The 19,922-nt window shown below is 46.0% G+C and overlaps 1 protein-coding gene across 2 annotated transcripts in view; it reads left to right on the top strand.

The window, feature by feature from the left end:
- LOC135897034 (transketolase) overlaps positions 1 to 19,922 on the top strand; it is a 42,870-nt gene that overhangs the window by 14,025 nt on the left and 8,923 nt on the right. For both annotated transcript variants that reach the window (XM_065425599.1, XM_065425600.1), the window contains exons 2-9: positions 612 to 729; positions 1,733 to 1,944; positions 5,041 to 5,232; positions 7,749 to 7,876; positions 9,934 to 10,133; positions 13,322 to 13,486; positions 13,994 to 14,150; positions 16,193 to 16,407. In XM_065425599.1, coding sequence (XP_065281671.1) covers positions 612 to 729; positions 1,733 to 1,944; positions 5,041 to 5,232; positions 7,749 to 7,876; positions 9,934 to 10,133; positions 13,322 to 13,486; positions 13,994 to 14,150; positions 16,193 to 16,407 — 1,387 coding nt within the window. The remainder of the gene's footprint in view (positions 1 to 611; positions 730 to 1,732; positions 1,945 to 5,040; positions 5,233 to 7,748; positions 7,877 to 9,933; positions 10,134 to 13,321; positions 13,487 to 13,993; positions 14,151 to 16,192; positions 16,408 to 19,922) is intronic.

Genomic DNA, 19,922 nt, shown 5'->3' on the forward strand with positions numbered 1-19,922 from the left:
TACAGTGGAGGCCATTCGAACATTCGTTCTTGGCTCTTTATGTATGTGTAACCCTGGGAGTGTTGGCAGGGAGTGCAAGATGTGGAACATCCTTTTTGACCAATGGCACTGTGTAGTAAGTGAACTTTATGAGCAGGCAGCTGATCGATAGACCCTCTTATGCTACCTGAAGGTATCAAGCCTGCCGAGTATGAAACTCTCTCTATGAAGGAAAAGAGAGGGGCCCAATTTTGTCAGGTTTCATACTTGTTTTGTTTGTCATACGTCATAGTCATAAGGCTTGCGCTCTTCATAGCAGAAGATTGAAAAGGGGTGATTTGACCTGCTTTTAGGATGAATTGTGGTCGTTACATGCATTTATTTCCTGTTCTTGCATGGAGTCCACATTCTGTGAACTTCAGAACTTGAAGAATTCAGTATTCTTAATCCATTCTGCTGCTGTATTTTTATTATTCTTAAGACTCAAGAAGTGTGGTGCAAAACTAATATTAGATGGACAGAATTGACACCTGAAAGGGTTATTGATGCAAAATTTGGACTGCCCATTCCAGTAGTTCAACATGACTAACTGCCTAGTGGCTGATGCATTGCTACTGTTTTGTGATGTGCAGGCACCCTACATCATGCTGCTCCATGGCAGAGATCATGTCTGTCTTGTTCTTCAAGACTATGCGCTACCGATTGGATGCCCCTCGTCATCCCTCTAGTGACCGCCTCATTCTTTCCAAGGTATACTTTCCCTTGCACTTGCACAAGCACTTGTGCTGTTTAATGCAACACGCCTTTAAGTATTCTTGGAATTTCAGAGGAGGAAAGTAGATGGCATGCTCACTCTTCCTTAAATGTAAACTTTTTCTTTTGATGCTGTAGCATTCAGTTGGGTATTGGTGAGATTTGATACATTGTGCAGGATCTAGGCAAGGCAGTTGCACCTTGTATAATGCTGCCATGCTGTCCAAGTAGTCTAAACTAAAGCAAGGTACTTTATTTTCAATACATGTCATTGTTAAGGGTTTGTGCCTTAGAATAATGTAAAGAATGTGCATGTTATGCACTTTCCCTCCCAGCTTTGCTTTTTGAAGGCAGATAGCAATTCTGCTAACACTATGGCACACAACATAAAAGATGCCAAACTACATGTACTTGCATTGTTTTATACACTAAGTACTGTATATACCAGAGCCACGCATATGCATTAGTCCTTAGATTTATGCCTTTGTATTCTGTTCAATATATTTGGTACGCAGAACATTCCAGACTACATCAGGTTCAGCCTTTCTTTGCTGAATCATCGGGCTCCGAGTTAGCCATCATTCTTAAGGCTGTGTAAACACAGGAACAATTTGTGTACTGTCATCTGCCCATGTTCATATGCTCAACTGCTGTTCTGCTATGCCCTATCGTTTAGGACAAGGTACAGGCAATGATGCTGCATTTTGATAGGGGCAGAATGCAAAAACACTTGTGGTACTTACATTTATGTGCACATTAAAAAACCCCAGGTGGTACAAATTCTGGATTCCTCCACTACAGCGTGCCTCATAATCAGATTGGGGTTTTTGACACGTAAAACCCCATAATCTAATTTAACAGGCAACGATACTAGCTGCATTCAGAAGGTTCAGATGTTGACTGCTTCTATTGTATGGTTCCTCTGCATTGCAAGTTCTCCATGTAACGTTTGCACTTTTTGCTGTATCCATAGTGAACTATCCTTGGTCAATCTTTGCAGGGTCATGCAGCACCCATCCTGTATGCTGCCTGGTCGGAAGCGGGTCTGTTCCCTGAAAAGGAGCTGCTCAAGCTGCGCAAGATCGACAACGACCTCGAAGGCCACCCAACCCCTCGGCTTAACTTTGTGGATGTTGCCACAGGCTCCCTCGGCCAGGGCCTGAGCTGTGCCGCTGGTATGGCTTACACAGGCAAATACTTTGACAAAGCCAGGTGCGTATGTCGCCATTTGGCAGGACAGGTTTACATATCGGTACACCCGTGTGCTTAGATTTAGGTGCACGTTAAAGAACCCCAGGTGGTCAAAAATTGCCGGAGTCCTCCACTACGGCGTGCCTCATAATCAGAAAGTGGTTTTGGCACGTAAAACCCCAAATATTATTATTAGGTTTACATATCTGTGTTGGTACCAAGGCTGTACTAGTGCTAAGACGGCTACTGTAGAAGGCTTCCTGTTAGAGACCTTAACAGGAAATGAGTAAAGCTAAATGGATAATTCTATATTTCTGGAACATGGGATAGGTTGACTTACTGTACCACCTTGACATTTCCTTTATACCACTTTCTTCGGTGTCATTGATCTTTAATATTTGACCGGACTAGTTAATTGTTCATTATAAAGAATGCATACAATAAATTTTAAACTAAGCAGACACTAGACCTGGAGACATTTAGCAACATTCCCTGTGTAAATGTGGCTGCAGTGTTTGAGTAATCTTCAATTGCTGTCTTACTGGCATCATGGGCACAGCAGTTTGAGGTTGAAATTTTTAAGAATGGAAGACTCTCCCACTAAGGGATGCACAAAGAGTGTTCAAAGAATAATTTAGCTGTCTAACCATTGCATCTAATTAGTGTCTCCCACTTCATCTGTGCAGCACGTCGCTGGTCAAGACCATGTCGCAGGTTAGATTTCTGGTGCGGCAATCTCGGGCGATCACTTCCATGAATACTAGCGAGATTTCATGTAACTAGAGCCAGATGTGTTGGCTATGGGTGACAGCGTTCCTAGAACTACTATAACATGCTTGCATTATGCCATGGATGCAGTTTCCCAGACGCCAACATGCCCACCACCAGTCATGCAATATCTTACAAAAGCGAAAGTATCCCCTGACGTGACCGCCAGAGTATTGGCAACTCCAGAATCCATTGCTTGTGCTGGCAACGCTATCCAAATAAAGGTTTATCTAGCTTCACAGCAACTGTTCCACTTCGTGCTGTGCTCAAGTTTCTCATATGTGGCATAGAATCGAGGTGTTTCGTTGAACCCAAAAAGGTCCTTGCTGCCGACTACATTATTTCGATCGGTCTCAAGGATTAAGGTGACGAAACCGTAGAAATAGTTGTGCTGTGGGTGCAGACATCCGGCCTGCTTAGCGAGCCACATCAGTCTTTGTTAAACACAAAACGCCTTTCAAGCCAGCCAGAGCTCAAAAAAAGGCAGGCGTTTGTGCTTAGTGGGTCTCCGAGAAGTGCAATCAGTTGTCAGTGGTGTTGCTCCATTGCTACAGGTATGATACATTACTGTTTTCGACCTGCATATGAGCAACTCGGCGCTGCTACTTGTCTTGCAGTATATTGCATAGCATCCCACAATTTATGGGCGGTAGCATCTGTTGTGCCTTCAGAAACTAAATATGGAATCTGGCTGCGCTCTGCATGATGGCGTCGTTCCATTGCGGATGGCGCTACCAGCCACGGCAGTGGAATGGATGCATTAGCGTTGCAGGCTTCACTTTCGTATGGCCGATTTGAAGATATCGTTGACAAAACATAAAGCAGAATCTTTCGCTGTCGACTCAAATTCAGCAAAATGTGAATTTTTGACAGAAAACATTACGGCTCCTTCAGTGTAAAAAAGATCTGTCAGTGACTGCTTATTTGCATTCAACGTTGAATTTCAATATAATGAAATTTGGATACAAGTGTTGATTTCACCAGCGTTACTATATCAAGGTATAACTACAGTTTTCATTGGGCAATTGTGCGCATGCAGAATTGGCCAATGAAATACTTGAGCGGGAAAAATTGGCCTGTACTGTGGGACTGTGCCCTTTTTGGGTCGAACCATAGTTACGCCAGTTTGTGTCCCTGGTGGACCATAGATCACAAAAGTGAGCTGTGGACTATGCTGCGATGCCATGATTTACATGATTCCCGGTCCAGGAACTACTCTTCAATTTATTTATCATGCTGCGAGCTTGCAGCAGTGACGAAATGGTTGAACATGCCAACGTTTCACCATTAGAATAAGCTTGTTGGTTCCCGGAAGCACTGGGTTTCGATCCAAGTACCTCCTGCATACAATGCAGACACTCCATTTCACAACTGTTGCAACGTGGGTGCAACATGTCGAAATGTTCGAGCGTCACCCTGGTATGCAAGAGGTATCCGGATCGAATCCCAGTGCCGCTGGGAACGCACCAGTTAATTCTAGTGGGTAGAGGTGTCTCCCAGCCCAGTGGTTGACCTTTTTATAAAAGGTTCCCATCTTGAAAGGGTCACCTATAGCGGTTTGAAAGCTCTCTAGTCATTCCTTGTCCCCACACCGATAAATTAGTCAAGCATCTGCTGCTGCTGCCGGGTACATATCTGTAACATAGGTACACTTGCACTCCTGGCCTGATGCTCAGCCGGTACAAGGGAGCTCAATGCTTGGGAAGAGCACCCACTTCATGGGAAATTGGCGGAATGGAACCGGCAGCAGTCCTTCTAACGCACCTCGTATGCGGTAGGCACTGGGTTCGAGTCCCGGTGCTGCTAATGAGTAGAGATGCCCTTTGGCCTGGTGTTTGGCCATTTGTTAGATTTTTATCATCTCGAATGGGGGCCCTATGAGAACTGCGAGGTGTCTGGGCGCCCTTTGTCCAACCACAGACAGCTTTTTTAATGGAGCATCCACCGCGGCTGTGAGAGGCAGACAAGACCTGTTACCGAGTATCTACCAGTAGCACTCTCGGTACAAGCATGCTCCCAGCCAGATGCTTGGAGCAGGAATGTTATCATGGCAACCTTGTAGCAACCCCAAGTATACTGTACTTGGTGTACAACCAGTGCATATACAAAGATTGCCACCTGAAATCTTGTGTGCAGTGTTTACTTGTGGCTGAAATGCAGTCCTTTGCTCTTACTCACCTTTTTTTCTTTCGGGTTTTGCGCTGGTTTTGTCTTTTATGTTCTTTCTATCCAACTTGTTTATGCTGTATTAACCTACCAGGCTTCATAATACCTTGGCATAAGAAGTTAGTTTCATTTTTTTTTCTGTTTTTGCCTCTTCTTAAGTGAACTTTCTATTCCTTTGCACAGCTATCGAGTTTACTGCATAATCGGCGATGGCGAGTCTGCGGAGGGTTCCATCTGGGAAGCCCTGTCCTTTGCGGGCCACTACAAGTTGGATAACTTGGTGGCCATTTTCGACATCAACCGTCTGGGCCAGAGCGAGCCAACAGCATTCCAGCACCACATGGAAATATACAAGACCAGGCTTGATTCCTTTGGGTATGCTGCTCACCACAATATCAGTACAGTAGAACTGTGTTCGTACGTTTGGAGAAAAATTAAAAGAAAAATGTGCTATCCAGGAAAATGTCAGTTTTGTCTGAAAGGTGAAGCATTGATAGACAGGAAGGATTTGACTATTAAATGAAGGCTAGTAGCTCCGTGGGCAGTCTAAATTTCAGTCATCTGCTTGCTAACAACAGGGTTGGACAATTTAGTGTATTGCGTAACTTGGTGGTATCGTAAGAAGGCCAACAAACACTGACACCAAGGACAACATAGGGGAAATCACTTGTGCTTAATAAATGAAATAATGAAACGATAAATGGAAATTAAAGTGGATGAAAAAACAACTTGCCACAGGTGGGAACCGAACCCACAACCTTCGCATTTCGCGTGCGATGCTCTACCAATTGAGCTACCGTGGCGCTGTTTCCCCATCCACTTTCTTGGGTACTTATGTGTCCTAGTAGAACCCTGCGATTGTTAGCCAGTGCCACCACTCAGACCTTGGCGGCGGATGTGGAACGTCCTTTTTGCCGCAGGCGTCACGAGAACGTGATCTTTTTGGGTGAAGACAACTGGTCAATAAACCCACATATGCTACCTGAAGGCATCAATGTGGCCGGATTCGACACCCTCGTTATGTAATAAACGACAAGAAAGGGGGTTAACCCCTTTAACCCGTAATGAGTGCGCCCCTCACCGGTTAACCGAGGGGGCCCCTCGGTTAACCCCCTTTCTACCCGTAACTTGGAGGTGTAACTTTAACTTCAGTGGTGTAGTGTGCCTAAAGACACATGAACAGTTAACCCAATATCCACGGGCACTCGCTGCCACAACGCTGCCGGGATGAGTACCGCCAGGAGCTGGAAGCATGTGTGCTTGTCCCAAAGCGAACAATCCATGTTGTTCCTCACTTCAACATTTCAACCACGCCGCTGTTGTAGGTGTTCTGACTGCATTTCCAAAACTCCGATCACATGGCATCCAACACTCGGCGTGCTGCACTAATGCTGCCAGCCTTCTTGGCTTGCCTGACTTGCACGTGTGTCCAATACAGATTTGGGCCCACGTATGCTCGCTCATGTCCGACATTTACTGTGCAGAAAGGTGTTGTGTGTCAAGGTATATTCTGCTGGCTGTTGGCCTCGAATTTGCAGGAGATCACATGGCCATGAATATGTTGGTGGGCTGACCCAAGGTCGCTGTCCGAACTGGTAGCGCGCATGTTACTGTTGACACAGCCCGTCCAAGCACACCGGCGATGTCCAGGCACCTTTTCGGGTTGCGGTCAACGACCGCGAGTATAATTTTTTTTCAGTGGACAGACTTGTGCTTCTTCAATGTCATTGTCGCAGCTGTTGAACAGACCAACATATATGTTGCACGAGTGATCTGTCTGTGCCTGCACCATTCCTGGCTGTGTAAATGGTGCATGGGTGTCAATGCTTAGACTGTGGGCTGTTTTCATTTCTGCAAGCAATGCACACTCGCAGTGCCACTCGAAGATGGCAGGGAATGGCAGTCCATTCGGTTTTTCCCAATAAAAGCATGCTGTATGCTTCTATGGCACTACGCTGCTCATGCCGTCGGTTAAATTATGCTTTTTGTGATAGAGTTGGCTGCGATAACTGTGACTGCTGTGTGCCACGACCTGCAACCAGATGTTCTGGTACCAAATTGGGAAACAATGTGCACGGGTGTTTTCATGTGACACGGTTGTGCAAGCACTGCACTCTTGCAGCGGACGGCTGCTGTTCTTGGTTGAACATGCCTCGCACCTTGTTTATATTGGGGTCTAGCTGCTGGAAAATGGATTGTACGATCAGTTCGGCAATGTACAGAACATTGGTACTGAAAGGTTGTTCGCCAGAATCGCATCATATGGTAAGTGTAACTGTGTTGGGTCATTTTTTATTTCTCGAATGTTGGCGACAGGAAATAACTCTGAATGGCATGTTCAGTGGAACCTTGATAAATGGAAATCGCTGAAACGGAACACCATCCTCATGGTTGGTTGGTTTTGTATCCATGTAATGGCATTCAGCTTTCTCTCAGTAAATAGAACTCCTGATAAACGGAACTAATTTTCCTGGTTTCTTGAGGTTCTGTTTAGAGAGTCCACTGTATACCATGTTTCTATGGTATTTGGTTTTGCTCATCCAATTTTTTACATTTAGCTGCTGTGGTTTGGCCTTAATGTGCATTTTGTTGGCTCTTATCTCCAAGATAGATCTGCGCTATTAGGGCATACTAATGACATCACATTTGTGCAAGTTGTGTAATGTCAGTGGTATTATAATCAGTCTAGTTTCTTTTTCTATTCAGGGATCTGTTGATGCTTACGTGAAGGTGTTTTCATCAGTCGGGCGTATTGTTCAGGCAGCACTGATCAGATGTTTCGTACCTTTGCTATAAGAAAAGACGACACATTAAAACTGGTTCAAAATTAGAAATGGGCAGTTTGCCTCTTGTGTTCAGCACTGTTTAATAATTCCCTCTTTGCTGTGCAGTTTCAACACGTACCTCATTGACGGCCACGATGTCGAGGCCTTGTGCAAGGCCTTCTCGGATGCTGCCAACGTCAAAAACAAGCCCACTGCAGTCATTTGCAAGACGTACAAGGGCAAGGGCGTTGCAGGTACGCAAGTTATGCTGCATAGGTGGTTTTTTATTCTCCCTGCCGACAGCTCGGTTTGTTGCTGAACTTGCAGTAAAGCGAGCTGTTTGTATCGGCGACTCCATACAGCTAATTTTGGGTCAGGTCAGCCACTGGGAAGTACCAGGTCTTGACCAGTTTTTCTCTGGTCGGCCCTGTTGTGCATGAGGCTGACCAAATATGGAGTTCATAGCAGGGTGAAAAGCAGCCAATGGGAGAGCCCTGTTTCTTTCTTTGTACACCCAGCCTCCTCTTCCTGATTGGCTGACGCAACATGCAACTTTCTCTGTGCTACAATGAGTTTACCAAGCAAGTTCGAGCGTCTGTTTGGATTTGCACTGAGCTTATCCTTTACTAGATGATTTTGAAGATGCTGTTAAAGGCCAACTGCAATGAAATGCTGGACCGCTTAAGGAGCCTTGTTTAATAATAGTGTAGGTAGAGGGGCCTCCTTGCAAAATCGTTCATATGAAAGATGAACTGACGGGTCGTGAGAAGTTCACATACCTGAATAGTCATTATTACACTGAAACTAATAACAATAAATTACAATACTAATATTGGCATTTGCCTGATAATTTGAACTTCACTGGTCAGCACGCACACACCTGAACCCTATGGTGAGCCAATGCCAACCCCTTTAGTGACTGCGCCAGTCTAGGTGGAGCTTAGACGACAGTGAATACAGTGAACAAATGCCATCTCCTGCAGAAAACGTCTATTTTTGGCCTGCCATAGATTTTCAAGCGAGAATGGTAGCTTACAATGAATAATTACAGCTTTTATCCGATCATAGTGCACTGTTTTTTCTTCTAATAATGTTGGTCTAACAGTTTCCAGCACGGTTCTATCGGATACAAAACCAAAGCTGTGTTTGCAACATTCTCAACAGCCTACCATCGGCGCCAGCTTCATTGCCATTGCAAGATGGCGACTCATGTACCAAGGTTGCAGTAGTTCTAGTACACTCTACTCGCTTAGTGTAATGCAGACTAAGCGTTACTTTCAATCTTGGATTACGAAGGCTCATTCTAAAGCTTATTTTTCATGCTGAGCTAGAGACAAGTCGTACATGTGTTTCTGGTGTTCTGGAGAAGTGCTTGCATAGCAGGACGAACTGCCAAAGTGGTTAGTCTAGGCGAGGGCCACCATTTGCGATTGTCTGGAGTTTTCAGCAATGCACATCATCAAACTTGCAATGGACATGTAGTGGTTTAATGTGCTCACTATTACAGTGGACGAGCGTAAATGCCTATTCTGTGAAAGTTAAAGATGAAACACTTAATTGCCAGCATTGGAAGTGTGCCACATTTCTCTTGCGTTATTGGGTTTGATTCTTACTTAGTTTAGGACCTGTAGCGCAATTTTCATGTTTCTACTTCGAACACGTAAAAATTGGGTACGCGTTGGATTCAGGGGGTCTTGGAATCGGGCAAGTACTGCCAAATGAGTCGGCGGTGTGTTCTGGCTTTATCTTGTGCCTCTTATTTAATTTGACCCACTGGATAATTTGGCCAAGTTTGTTGGTCCTGTCAGGGTCTAATAAACAAACATTGCCTCTATATACTACTAATTTAGATCAAATTTAGCCGATGTGAAATTATGTTGCATTTGGTCTGCTATTCTCTAAACATTGGAGCAATTTGGGGACGTCTGCTGAAGAAAGCCTAGACTGACATCAGTAAGTGGAACTCTTGATTTCATCATTCTCATGGTCAAGATGTCGTAAAAATGGTAGGCAAGCAAATTTGTAGAGTGTGAAGCTACTAACATCGGGTTTGTATTCTTTGAATTTTGGAAAGAAATTGCCGCATTTCCAGGATCACTTACGGCTGCCAGTTTACTAGATCCACGAGCCCGTTTTCATGGCTGACAGGCAACTGTGATATGCAAGGTAACATGCAGCGTTACTTCAGTTAAACTGGAGTTCAGTACATTCGTTTGAAATAAGTATTCCGCTCATGTTCGAAAGCTCGGATATTTGCACGTCCAGGCCATTTTAAGGAAGTATGCAATGAATGGCTAAATGCTCTGTCCAGGCATTGAGGATGCCGAGAACTGGCACGGCAAGCCGTTGGGTGATAAGGCAGCATCTGCAATCGAGGCACTGGAGAAGCAGATGGTGAGCAAGGGGCCGTGGAAGCTGGCACCCCAGAGGCCCGAGAAGGAAGATGCACCCGCCGTGGACATCTCCAACATTCGCCTCTCTGAGCCCCCCAACTACAAGATGGGGGAGAAGGTGACACCCCTCTTTTCCTCTTGTGCTCAGAGCAAAGGGGGAGGTTCCATTCTAGCACTGTCAGATGTCCGCATTGCCATTTGGTGTGACAAGTGAAATTGTGCTTTTTGCCTTTATTTTTTATATTTCAGTTTGTTCATTTCAGTTTTATTTAGGGGTATTACATAGAGGTTGGGTTTCCATGTTGCTGTAAAACTAATGTTGGCCAGTTGCACATGTGAGGCAATTGGTGAGCAGATAGTTTGTTGCTGGCATGGCTCACTACTGAGATACTCTCGGTGAGTAGGACTTGTCGTGTTATTTGGATACTGCTGTCCTCCTAGATGCTGCGACTGTAAACGCCTTGGTGTACATGAATGTGCTTTTCGTGAATTTGTTGTTGCGCTCCTGGTTCCAGAACCTTTGACAAGTTCCTAATCTTCAGTCGGCGCAGCTGTGATAGACCTTGCAGCAGCTATTGCTACACATGGAGTCGTGATCCGCGGTGTACACTTTCATCTGTCACGCAGATTTACCTTAATGAGCTGGTGATAATCCACCAAACCCACCTGTCCATAAAGGTGGAAAAACAGTTCTGTATTTTGGAGGAAAACCGTGAAGAAACTTTCTATTCAATAATATTGCCATAAAGAACTAGTAAGCTATTAAACTGAAAATCTAGTAATATTCAGTACTATATAGCTTTACTGCTTCAGCTTCAAGGGAAAAAAAGCACTTGATTCCGATCGGATATTCTGCTGATCAAAAAAATATTTGCTAAACATTCATATAGAACTGAGGAGTAATCAGTGCTGGCATACTAATTTGGTGTTCCCATTAATAAGAGTAGCCCATACTGTTAGTTTTAATTCCTAGGTACCTCAGCTACTTATAGCTACTTATGCAATGCTAGTAGACTCCCAAGTTCATACAGCACTGCTTTCTAGCACAACATTTGTAAGTGTTGAACTTCACGGTACATTTCTTGACATTCAATATTTTCTTTTTCTTGATTCGGTTCAATATTCAATCTAGTGTTGTACATCCCTACTGTTGACCTCATTTATTAAATGCTATGTCCAAGTATACTTGTCTTGAGTGCCACTACAGAACCCTGGCCATTCCCTACTAAAGCTGTGCCACACTTTGAGCACACTCCCTGCCTTTCCCAAGATAATTTATGAATGTGAAGCCTTTACACTGGTTGCAACACCTACAGAGTTCGGTTAAACTAAAAATGTACACTGTCTTTTTTTTTTTTATATACGACCTTTGTTGCATTGCAACAAATCTTATCTGTTGGCGTTGCTTCTGTCTCGTGTTTTGACAAGGACTAGTTATAGACAAACTTGCATCATTTTTTGAATGATGCAGAAATTCAAGAGCTTGTTATTAACTCCAATTCAGGGGACTTTGATGCCGATTACGAGGCGTCTTCAAGTGACAGATTTTGAAGATGTCTGTGTAATCCTGGCCATGCCGGCTGCATCTTGATCGGGTGTGAGATGCAAAAACACCCATGTGTACTTAAATTTAGGTGCACATCCAAGAACCCCAGGCGGTCAAAATTTTCGGAGACACCCACTACGATGTGCCTCGTAATGAGATCGTGGTTTTGGCACGTAAAATCCCATAATCTTCTTTTAGACTGTGCTGCCTGTACAAAACTTACTATCCTGGTTAGTCATTAATTAGCGCATGTGAATTACTGTTTGAATTCTTAGCTTAAAAAAATTACCGACGATTACGTTACTTCCTAATGCGAAATTTGAGCGCAGCAAATAAGCTGTTTCACCTTTTTGATAGATTGAGGCAAAGAAATCGAGCAACACATGTATGCGCTATCACAGAATTTTTTTTTATTTTTCACACGTATTACTGCTGGTTGCTCTCGACGGCGGCGATGAGCCTCCGCTTCGGCGGCGCGAACTGCAGGGTCTTCTCGGCGGCGGCGATGAGCTTCTGCTTCAGCCTCGCTTACTGCTGGTTGCTCTCGACGGCGGCGATGAGCCTCCGCTTCGGCGGCGCGAACGGCAGGGTCTTCTCGGCGGCGGCGCTTAGCCTCTGCTTCGGCGACGCGTACTCCTGGATCATCTCGACGGCGGCGACGGTAAGCTTCTGCTTCGGCGGCACGCACCTCTGGATTCTGACGGCGACGGCGCTGGGCCTCTGCTCGGACAGCTCGTTTAGCAGCAGCAGACGGAGGACTTCCATCGGTCGTCTCGCTCATGGCTCAGAAAGAACTGGCAGATAATTTCGCAGTGGCGAACGGCAGCGGCAATTTCGGCTCGGGCGGTGCACATATACAGATCCGCCGCCACCGATCTGGCTCTCTGATTGCCACCGCACAGGGCGAACGGCAGCGGCAATTTCGGCTCGGGCGGTGCACATATACAGATCCGCCGCCACCGATCTGGCTCTCTGATTGCCACCGCACAGGGGTTGCATTGGAGGAGGAGCGAAGAAAGGAATTAAGTTCGAGCCGGCGCTTTGACAACCGGAGACTCGCAGGAAGAGGGGGGAGGGGGGCGGCGTGTACACCCAGCGGCAAACGATGGGGGCAGAAGCGCGCGCAGCAAGCGGACAACACGATAAAGGGAGGAGGGAAGAGATAGCAGTGACTGACTGATGCCGCTGACGCCGATAGTGAGTCAACCCCAGCTGCGGAGTTGGTTTCAGGGACAACGCCGCCGATGCAGACACAAACAATATGATACCCTCGCTTCCGCAGCGCTAAGAACCAGGTCTAGCCGTGGGAAGGTGGTCACGTATTCGTCGACGTGCCGGGGCCTACGTGAAATAACCAGCGCGTCGGCAACTGAAGAGCACCCTATCCGCCACTAAAGAACAAGGGGGGGGGGGACCCTTTCCTCCTCTTTCTGCATGGCGGCGACGGTGTTCTATGCAGTCACGTTATCTTGACTCTCTAGCGGCGTCAGCGGCATCCAGCGGTATCAGTCGGTCGCTGCTAGCGCTGGGGGGATGAAAGGGGGGTGGAGCTGGTTACGAGGCCGACGACAACGCCGACGACGACGCGAAACCCAGGAACGGACGCCAAAGAGCTGCGCTCTAAAATATTTTGTAGATGGTTCAGTGATATAGTGCTGATATGCCCCCGGTACCTTCCAGCCCAAAGCAGGCAGAAATGCCCGCCACCCAAAGTTTTCAAATCTCTTGTATGCATCATGCCACTCTTCTTTTCGATGCAGGTTGCAACCCGTCTTGCCTATGGCACTGCGCTGGCAAAGCTTGGCACCAGCAACAAACGGGTTGTTGCTATGGATGGCGACACCAAGAACTCGACGTTTGCTGACAAGTTCAAGAAGGCCCACCCAGATCGGTTCATCGAGTGTTTCATTGCTGAACAGAACTTGGTAAGTCTTGGGTCGACAATAGTTTCTACATCTTGTTAAAGTGGTTAACAATGGGAGAGACATGGGGAGCCTCAGCCTGGCGCCAAAGTTTCGACAGAGAGCTTCATCACTTTAGACTAACAAAGCACAAGCATGCTTACATACAACTAGGGTATTTTTGAGTCAAATGGGCTTGACTTCATCATAATGAGGTTTGAGTGTATATTCTTTCTTTGGCACATGTGCATTGTAGCAAAGCACACTTGCCTACAAAATTAAAAGGGTACTGGTCATTGGTAAAAAAAAAATGCGTACCAGCACCTCTGTTGCATGCTATTTTCTCGACAATAGAGTTCCATTTTTCGTCTTATAAAATGCACAGAGTTTCCATATCCACCGATTAAAATATTGGTTACTGGCACCTTTCTCTTGGCAAACTGCCTTGCAGGAACTCTAGCGTCAGTCAGCAGGAAAATGTCTGTTGAGGGGGCAGTGTAGAAATTGCACATAATTGTGTCCCGTTTCCAGGTTGGTGTGGCCATTGGCTGCGGGTGTCGGGGGAGGACGGTCCCCTTTGCCAGCACCTTTGCTGCTTTCTTCACGCGAGCATTTGACCAACTGCGCATGGGCGCCATCTCTCAGGCCAACATCAAGTGTGCTGGCTCTCATGCTGGAATCTCTATCGGTAGGCACTTTTCCAGGGAATATAAGGATCGCAGGACTTGCGTTTATGGTTACTGGTTCATACGCTTGCGGGAGAACATAGTCTTTTGACACGAACATTTAGATCGGTAAACTACGATTGTTTGATGTTTTCTGGCCGCTAGATCATATGTAAACGAAAGGCACAAAGCATGCTCAATCGAGGACAGTAGCCACCCCCAGCAGAATCTTCCCTGCAATACTCGCCTGCCTGTCTCACTTCTAAACCCTGGTGCTCGTTAAGCTTCTCATTCCAGTATCGGCAAGCCTTCCAGGTCAATGCACACTGAATTCACAGCTATTGCCACCAACCCTACTGTGATAAGCATCTTCACTTATGTTTCGCAGTGCGGGGGGGAGCTGTGGTGCCGTTGGAAGCATACTGCATGTTTTCAATGGGTGATAACTCAAACGCGCCACCATTGCCAGCTGCAGACGGCACAAAGGGAGCATCATGTATCGCTCTAGAGGCAATTGTAGGCATTGCATTCTGGTGTCTACCAGCTCGATTTTATTTATATTTTCCATTGCACTCGTAAAACAGTGTGCAATAGGAAAATGACAATGTAAGTCTCGGGTCATTTGTGTCCCGCTAGCACGACGCGTGTCCGCACCCAGGCTGAATTCCAGGAGCGCAAGCGTAAGCGCACCGTAGCTGTAAAAGCGACAGAGTGCGCATCTGGGGCCGCTTGAGCCCCCACCAGATCGTTGTCTCGTGCTGCAATGATTCACGCAATGCTTTGCATTATACTTAGATGTTAACTACAGTTGAGTCAATTTTTTTTTAGTCGCCTCTGATCGCACACATTCTAGGTTAATACGTTTTTCCTAGCTTTTTATTCCAAAACGAATGAACGAGGTTCTACTCTACAGCCTTAGTGACTGAAAATTGCACTTGTACAACTAGCCTGCTGGAAGCAAGATTCAGAAAGACTGCATACCTTGTGAAGTCGGTGATCTAGCAGTGGCATCTAGTGTTACCCACCCTTTCAGGCAAAATGTTTAACATAGCAGGAGTTTTACAATGAGTGGAGTCGCTACAGGGCACTTGCAGGGACAAGGCCATTGTTTTAAACACTCTCGGCACTCTTCGGTAGAGAGAGATACAAATAAGAGAAAGGCAGGGAGGTTAACCAGAGTTACTCTGCGGTAAAGCCTCATTAATCGATCAGCTTGACAGCGAATCTGTAGTGCCGTTGAAGTCTTGCTTCGTTCTTCTAATGGGTAATAACCCAACTATGCTGCTGCCATTCTCTGCCTCTTCTTCGAATGGAATTGGTTCATGTGTGCTTTGTTTATAGAAACTAAAGCAGCCATGTTAGTTCAAGCCATGTACCATATTGTGCATTGTTTGCGCACAAAGTGTGAATATCGCCACACTTGTAAAAAAATATACCGTATACACTTGCCTAATTAATGGACCCACATAATTGGCACACCCGCAACTTTGCTCTTGAAAATTTGGATTTTTGATTTCCCCCATATAATACCGTACTTATTCAAATCTAGGCCGGTGGTTTTTTCCAAATCATCATATACCAAACTCTAGGGTCGGCTTAGCATTGCAAGCATTGTTAACATGACGCAGAAATTGAATAATGATCGTTATTCTAAAAAGTTCAGTATTCTGAAAGTTTGTAGTACTGAAATATTCTTACCTTGAAACTATAAGCTATATTTCTGAAAAATTTGTTAATGCAGTCATAGTAATGAGGTTTCACTGTATTTAGCTTGCATGTTTATGATGGCATTCTCTACAGATCGCAAATGTTAATGTTCAGAAAAGTGTAGCGGTGCCCCTTTCATGGATCACCGTATAAGTCTTAGTCTACTACATCGAAACTTTGCATTGAAAAATCAAGATGGAAACTTCAAAGCTCTCTCCCAGCTTTGTGGAAATTGAGCTTTTTTTCATATCTCGTGTCCCATAAGCTTTTATGGCTGACTTTACTTTTTTTTCCTGCACTCCACACAGAAACATATGCAAGCAGTTCAACTGTAAGTGCTACTTCTTTTTTCTTCCAGGCGAGGATGGGCCATCCCAGATGGCACTGGAAGACCTTGCCATGTTTCGAAGCATTCCTGGCTGCGTTGTCTTCTATCCAAGTGATGCGGTGTCCTGCGAGCGTGCCGTTGAATTGGCAGCCAACTACAAGGGCATAGTGTTCCTCAGGACGTCGCGCCCCAATACTGCTGTGATCTACCCCAATGACGAGAAGTTTGAGATCGGCAAAAGCAAGGCAAGGGTTTTTCTTGCCTCTTGTTTTTTATTGGGTTGAAGACTTGCCTCTAGGCGTAATGTTTGTTGTGCATTACGTGTGCCATAAGGCTTTGTGCACTACGTGTGCCATAAGGCCTATGTTATGTGTGAATTAAAGCAGTGTTTTTTCGGTGTCTGCTGTAGCATACCCAGTGATTGTAGCTGGTCGTGTAAATGTAGCAGAGGTCAACTTGCGAGTTAATGGGAACATTCTGTTTGTAAACAAGCGTTCCTGCAACTGCCTTTTCTATAGCGTGAACCTGCATATGTAAATTAGCACATGTTCGGGCATATAACGTGCTGTAAGGCATCCTGAATGTCAGCTTGCGTATTATGTTTATGGGCTAGTGGTGGTGCTGCGAAGCTGTCCGAGTAGTGTCAGCCTCTTATTGTCAATATTTCCAGTCTGTAAATATCCTCGGATGGATTAGACAAACAATGCATGCTTGTCTCCGAGACCCGATGATGCAGTGGCATTGCTAGCAAGTGCATGAATTGGGAGCATCTCGTAGCTCGCATTGACGGTGCATATGCTCATATGGTGTAAACTCATGTTGATAAACATTCACTTATCTCACAAGCAGATATATTCTGTGTATTGCTCTGTCATGTACTGACGAGAAATTTGCCGTGGTTGAACGCAATTTACGCTGCTCGGCGGAGTCGGCAATTACCGCATCTGCAGTCGCTCCACAGACACTGCTCGACGCGGCAGCAGCAGCAGCGAGTGAATTGATCTTCATGCTTTGTCTCGCTTCAACACGAACTAAGCATTGAAAGCACAGCACATGCGAAACATTGACCTTCATGCTGCGTCTTGCTTCAAAACGAACTAAGCGTTGAAAACGAAGCTACTAGCACTTGGTGCACTTTATAAACGTCGCAGATTGCTTTCACGATATGGGTGCCCGCGCGGCATATGCAGCAGCCGCCAGTAGTGGCAGGCCGTGTCCTAGTTTTACTTTGGCTGAGCTTGAAGGTCAGATTTACAGAACCAGGTGTTTTCTGGGTTTGTTGGAGTAGTAGAGCTCTCGCTCTAAAAACTACTTGAGCTAGTACACTAAGTGTCGAAATGCAAGGATGCAGTTTAGCACCACCACATACTTAGTAGCCATGTAGACATTAGCTTGTCTTGGGGCTCAATGCAAATCTAGTGAAACCTTACCTAGGTTATCCTGACATCAGCGTATTGAGAGAATAAATTTATAAATCTTGTTATTATTTTGCACAAGATGAGCATGGGAACTATACGGACAGTAAAGTTTGCAATTGTGTTACCCCAGTGTCATTTGGTATAAGTTGGTGTGTAGCGTACACTTTGGCGTGTAGTTGGCTATGGCATTCTGCTTGCATGCACGGAGTCAAGTTTTCTTCACAGCTATAATGGCCACATTCCAATGGGGGTGACACGCAGAAATGCTTAAATACTGTGTGTTTGGAGCATGTTAACCCGTTCAGGCACTGCGTGCACAATTTTGCGACGATAGTGCTTCAAAAGCAGTAGCACTGATGAAAATATTTAAAATGCATCTCGTAAGTGTGCACGCACTTCTTATTGGACCTGTGCTGCAAGTTTTACTTGAACACTTTTCGCATAGTACAGTCGAAACCCGCAATAACGAAATCGCCGGGGAAATCAAAAGATTTTCGCTTTTGCGGGAATTTCGTTAGCGCGAGAATAAGGCAGAAAAGACAGGGAAGGAAATTGGTTCGCAAAAAAAAAAAAAATATTGCCAAACGTCCGTCAGCTTACTTTGCCTAGCCTTGCCTTGCAGCAATTTTACTGCTCTCGACTCGCACTGCAAGAAGTGGTCCATTGCCACGTCGTCATCATGCTCACCGAAAAATGATCGAATTACATCGAAGGCATTCAACACATCTTGCGGGTTTGCAGTCCTCTCTTGATTTGGTGTCTGGTGGTCATCGGCACCTTGGCAAACGCTACTTATGATGACCTCATCAGTCATCTCTTCATGGACAACACCTTCATCCACACGAACGAACTCATCGATGCTGAGCCCATCCGGAACACCATCTGTCACGGCAGAAAGTTCATCCCATGCGTGGGCCAGCGATGGCGGCACTGCGCCGTCAGCACTGTCAACTAGTGCACCTTCAGGCGAATCTTGTTGCGATGCCACTGGATCAGCGCATGATGCTTGCCGAGTGGCAATGAAGCTGGCATGATTAAAGCAATTAGCTATCACGGCTGGTGACGTCGCAACCCTTGCGGCGGCCATCATCTCAAGCGCCATGAACATGTCCACTACGGTGGGACGCTTCAACTGGAGGTTCAGCAGCAGACGCTCCTTGTAGGCGCACTTGACGCTACGAATGATGCCTTGATCAAGCGGCTGCAGCACGGAAGTGAAGTTCGGTGGAAAAAAAACCAAGCGCACATTTCCCAGTTCTAAGTCATCGACATGAAGGGCACTGCAAGTGTCCAAAAAAAAAAAAAAGGCAGACCAATCTGCCTGCCTTCCGCATGTCCGTATCGAAGGCCTCGAGCCAGCTGCCAAATATGGCCCGGGTCATCCATGCCTTCAGGTTCACGGTGTACTGTACGGGCAGCCGACGATTTCCCTTGAAGCAGCGGGGCTTCTTACTTCTGCCGATTACAAGCAGTGGCCGTTTATCTGTGCCGTCCATGTTGGTGCACAATAAGATTGTTACACGCCGCTTGCTGTGTTTCTCCCCGCGGCATTTCTGGCCTTTTAAGTCCAGGGTCTTTGAGGGTAGCATCTCGTAGAATAAGGCCGTCTCATCTGCGTTGTAAATGTCCGAGGGCTCGTACTGGTCCAATACTTCTTTCTTGGTCAGCAGCCACGACGACGTTGTCAAAGGGTCGACTTTAATCACTATGTCGTGGCGGGCTTTGAAACGGCTCAACCAGCCAGGGCTAGCCTTAAAATCAGCGTGCCCGAGAATGCATGCGAAGTCCAGCGCTTCCTGCTGAAGAACTCTGCCAGACAGCAGCACTTTGTTGGCACGCTGTTCACAAAACCATGCAAACACCGCCTTGTCAACGTCTGGAAAAGCCGCAGCGCTCACCGTTTTGTTTTTCGCACTCACACCATTTCCGAGCGCGCCGAGAGTGGAGGCCTTGTTTTTCAGAATCATCTATATCGAACTGCACGCAATTCCGAATTCTTCGGCAATATCCATTTTCTTCCTGCCCTTTTCAGCTCGGGAAATAATTGCAGCCTTATCCTGCAGTGTCATAAATTTCTTTTTGGCTAGAGGCGGCATCTTAGCAGGCTGTCAAAGCAAATGGTCTGATTGGCACAGAGACACACAATTGACGCACTCTAGCACCAACGACACTGAGCACACGACCATGTGTGGCGGTACACAAAGCCCACTGATACTAAAGCGCCATCCGGGTTATCGGAGCCTTCACGTGTAGTAGATGTCGATTTGGCTGCCACGCAGGCAGGCGTTTCGCTCCGCATTTAGCACAAGCTGTAATGGCACACAGGATTAAATAAAATGTGC

Source organism: Dermacentor albipictus, chromosome 5 (assembly GCF_038994185.2).
Source record: "Dermacentor albipictus isolate Rhodes 1998 colony chromosome 5, USDA_Dalb.pri_finalv2, whole genome shotgun sequence".
NCBI lineage: Eukaryota > Metazoa > Arthropoda > Arachnida > Ixodida > Ixodidae > Dermacentor > Dermacentor albipictus.